Source organism: Macadamia integrifolia, chromosome 2, assembly GCF_013358625.1.
Source record: "Macadamia integrifolia cultivar HAES 741 chromosome 2, SCU_Mint_v3, whole genome shotgun sequence".
Taxonomy (NCBI): Eukaryota; Viridiplantae; Streptophyta; class Magnoliopsida; order Proteales; family Proteaceae; genus Macadamia; species Macadamia integrifolia.
In genome coordinates, this window is record NC_056558.1 from 39,436,260 (window position 1) to 39,440,290 (window position 4,031).

At 38.3% G+C, this 4,031-nt stretch overlaps 1 protein-coding gene across 1 annotated transcript; it reads left to right on the plus strand.

The window, feature by feature from the left end:
- The first annotated feature begins 904 nt into the window (after nucleotides 1-904).
- On the plus strand, nucleotides 905-3,089 carry LOC122091080. Its single transcript, XM_042660910.1, has 3 exons — nucleotides 905-1,534; nucleotides 1,625-2,583; nucleotides 2,713-3,089. Exons 1-3 carry the CDS (start codon nucleotides 1,450-1,452, stop codon nucleotides 2,803-2,805), a joined length of 1,137 nt encoding a protein of 378 aa, XP_042516844.1. The 5' UTR covers nucleotides 905-1,449; the 3' UTR covers nucleotides 2,806-3,089.
- Nucleotides 3,090-4,031: the final 942 nt, after the last annotated feature.

The following is a 4,031-nucleotide window of genomic DNA, read 5'->3' on the forward strand; positions in this document are numbered from 1 at the left end:
ACTTGAATAAGTCCGTAGCTCAGTTAAGGAAGCCCAGTTAAAGCTTGATACCTACCGATCCAATTATAAATTGTACCATTCCCCCCCTCAAAAAAAAAATAAAAAATTTAGGTCCATTTATTTAAACGAGCATCCATGATGCAAGGTTTCTAAGTGGTCAAGCTCGATTAGACCCAACCAAGACCAACCCGACCTAACCAACTGACACCGCCATATCCACCTATTGAAATTATAATATCATCTATCCATATAACACAACTAAGTATATAATCTCAAAATTACACTGATGAACAATTTGTGGAAGAAAATATTTACATATTAAAATTGTGGTTGACAAAAAAAAAAAACAAATCTATGTGACACATGTTTGATCCTTATCAAACCAACTCTATGCTAATCCTTTTACTAATGTCAGTATATAATGTCATTATCAACATTATATCCTTTATTCCTTATATAAACAAGTGTTTGTCTCTCATTTGACGAACTCACTCCCATGGTGGGTTGTTCCTAACAATATTTGGCCTTGTCGGTAGCATTTAATTTTGAAACCCTGAAACATTTATGAAATTGTCCTTTTCAGAACCGTTTAATTGACCTCATCCCAATTCCAAACCTAAAATCTCTCTCCCACCCTAACCTTATTTTTCAAAATTTTTGACCGAATGCTCTCCAATCCATCGGTGCACATCGAACGGTTGACAGCATTCAACATACACCCCAATCATCGGATTCCATTTAATTTCATCTCTTTATCCCTCGAATCATCCGCTAATAATCGCAGGTGAATAAGTTGTTGAGTTAATGCCTAGATTTTATATAAAAATTAAAAAAATAGGTTCCCTTGGTTGAGGCAATGTCCAGAATCTATAAAAATACATAGCCACCCGTGAACAACCAGAGAGAGAGAGAGATTTTGGAAAATCGAAGATAAGGAAACAAGGCAAAATGCGTCATCCTCATCGTCAATTAAATACAAATCGTGGGGTTGGCGATCTCCGTACAGCTATTTCTCGCTTGTATTTGGCTTAGCTCACTTCTACTTCGTCCTCTCACTCGGACAGTCACTCTCTCTCTCTCTCTCTCTCTCTGCGGTTTCTCTTTCTAAACTCCCGCCCTTCGCAATCCCCGAAAGTAACATCCTCTCCATATTCTTTCTTTAATTTAGATTCACAATCTTCTTTATAGTTTTCAAACCGACTCTCAATTCAAACCCTCCAAATTCTACCAGACCGACCTTTCCATTTCCCTTTCCCTCTTATCTCTTTTCTAGATCCGTAGATAACAATCTTTTTTAATCTCAAAGCAAGCCCATTAAAGAAATATCAGAGAACAGAGAAAAGGGTTTGCAGGGACCGTTTACAGAGTGTCGAAGAAGAGAGGAACTCACGTCTCACCTTTCTCTCACCGCCATCATCTTCACTTACTCTTAGCCTGTAATAACCCATCATGCCACCAGGTTCAAAGAAGAGAAAGGCTGTCAAGAAAAAGAAAGAAAAGGCCAACAACCATTCAACAACTAACAATCAACAAGGTGCATACTTACCACTACTAGCTTTGTGGGTTCTTTTCTGTTGTTAATGTTTTGTTGGATTGATTTCATTTCGTTTGTTAATTCAATTAGTCTCAGAAAGTGATGATCTGATAACCCATGAGGAGAAAGATAGTGATGGTGGTGAAATCAGTTCCCCTAAATCACAGCCAGAGAATCCGTCAATAACGGAGAAGGAAGAACAGGGGGAGGTGGATAGGCAGGGTTGGGATTCTCATCCTTCTGGATCGGTTGTTATCGAAGATTCTAAATCGATGGAAGTTGCCCAAAATGGCACTGGAAATGGCGAAGCCAAAAATAAGCAAGAAGAGGTGTTAGAGGAGGTGGAGGTTGTTGAGGATATTGAGGTTACTAGGGAGTTGAAGCCTGAGGATGATGAAGTTGTGAAGGACATTCAGATTACGAAGGAGTTGAAGCCTGATGAGGTTTATGAGAGCAAGAATGATACTATTGTGTCTGTTGAGCGAGATGCTGGTAGTTTTAGCAGTAGTAGCAGTTCTGATGATGAATCCTCACTGGTCGATGAGAAGTCCCAGGTTATGGAATCAGAGAAGATGGAAGAGGAAGAAAAGGGTGGTGGTTCAGTCATGGAAACCACAGCCGTTGTTGGTTCGGTGCAGGAATTGGAAGAGGTGAAGATTGCTACTTCAGTTTTGGACACTGCTACTGACGACGATTTGGTAGGGACGTTGGAGAAAAGTTCTAGTTCAGTCATTGAAACTACACATACTGTTGATTCGGCAGAGCCAGTTGTTTCATTGACTGAGGAGGTTACTGAGTCTTTTGCATCCAGTACTGTTGAGGATAATGGGGTTTCTGATGAGATTGGTTTGGCATCGAAGGATAATGAGGAGATATCATTGCCTTTGTCAAATGAGACTGTGGGGGCTTCGGATGTAATTGAATCAGTGGCAAAGGAAAGTGAGGATAAGATGTTGCAACCTTCTGATGCTCCAATTGTTGAAACTAGTGGTACTGGTAGTGCTGAATTACCCAAAGACCCTGCAATTCCAGAAATATCAGAAAACCAGGTCGGCAACTCTGAACTTTGAAAAGAAAGCAATTTTCCAGTTTTTGTTGGATTGGTTTTTTACCTTTTAATATCTTTTTCTATATTTATCAAAAAATGAAATAAACTGTTGTATTTTCCGCTTTTTCAGCCACTGTTGGGCACAATTCCCCCACCAATAGAAAGGACTTCTTGGAAGAGTTGCTGCGGCATATTTGATGTTCTGAAAGGCTCAAACAGATAGATCAGGTGAAAAAAAAAAAACTATAAGAACTGTGTTACTTCTTGTTTTCAGAATTAAGATCTCCCCAGTCATTTTCTTCCATGCATTCTATTGTGGATCTTGCTTGGGATGGAGAAAGGGTATGTCAACTAGTAGTTATTATTGTTGTAGATGGACTCTTGTGTGTTGTTGCAATTTCATTTTGCTTGCTTATCCATATGATTATGAAGCAATCAATGTGATGAATGAAAATTCATACAGTTATTAAACTATATGTGACTGGAGCGACTTTGCATTTATACGTATATGTGATTGTAGTTTAGAAGAACAAACAATTTTCATTTAAAAAAAACCCGTTTTTAAGGACAAACATTATTGGAAGAAAGTAAAGAGATTCGTATATGCTAATACCCATAGTTGTCAAGGCAACCTAAGGCAGTGGAGGGGCGCCCAGGTGACCCAAGTGTTATTCCCCCCCTCCCCACCCTTTTCCCATGGTCCCATCAATTAGTATGCTATAACTCATGGCTTATAACAAACAATTTTCATTTAAAAAAAACCCGTTTTTAAGGACAAACATTATTGGAAGAAAGTAAAGAGATTCGTATATGCTAATACCCATAGTTGTCAAGGCAACCTAAGGCAGTGGAGGGGCGCCCAGGTGACCCAAGTGTTATTCCCCCCCTCCCCACCCTTTTCCCATGATCCCATCAATTAGTATGCTATAACTCATGGCTTATATAATATATAATATACCTATGCTTATATAATACATAAAAAATCAACAGTATGCCACGTCAACTCATCAAGAATCACTAAGAAAATAGGTGTATAACCACTAACCAGTATACTAGATACAAAGGTAGATATAGTCAGTCCCAATCATATTATCATACAACAGTGCGAACTGCAAATCAGATTATCAGAACTTAAAATAAAGTAAGAATCAATCAACGTTTAGGGAAGTGGACATTTGGACAGAACATGAAATCAAGTAATCATCAAGTAATTATTAATCAGCATTCAGCAGGAATTAAACAGAGAAGAAGAAGAAGAAACAGAGAAGAGATAAAAGGAAAAGAAAAAAAAGGAGAAGAAGAGGAAGAACTGAAACATAACCAAAGAATGGGGAAAAAAGAAAAGGACAAAAAAGGGGAGAAGAAGAAATAAGAATCAAAGGAGAGGAAAAAGAGGGAAAAAAATGTTACTGCCCGGTAGAGAAGAGAACGGGAAAAGGAAAAAAAAAA

Coding starts and splice junctions, on each gene's coding strand:
- LOC122091080 (XM_042660910.1), top strand. CDS start 1,450: ATGCCACCAGGTTCAAAGAAGAGAAAGGCTGTCAAGAAAAAGAAAGAA. Junction 1,535..1,624: donor AACAACTAACAATCAACAAG/GTGCATACTTAC, acceptor TAATTCAATTAG/TCTCAGAAAGTGATGATCTG. Junction 2,584..2,712: donor CAGAAATATCAGAAAACCAG/GTCGGCAACTCT, acceptor CCGCTTTTTCAG/CCACTGTTGGGCACAATTCC.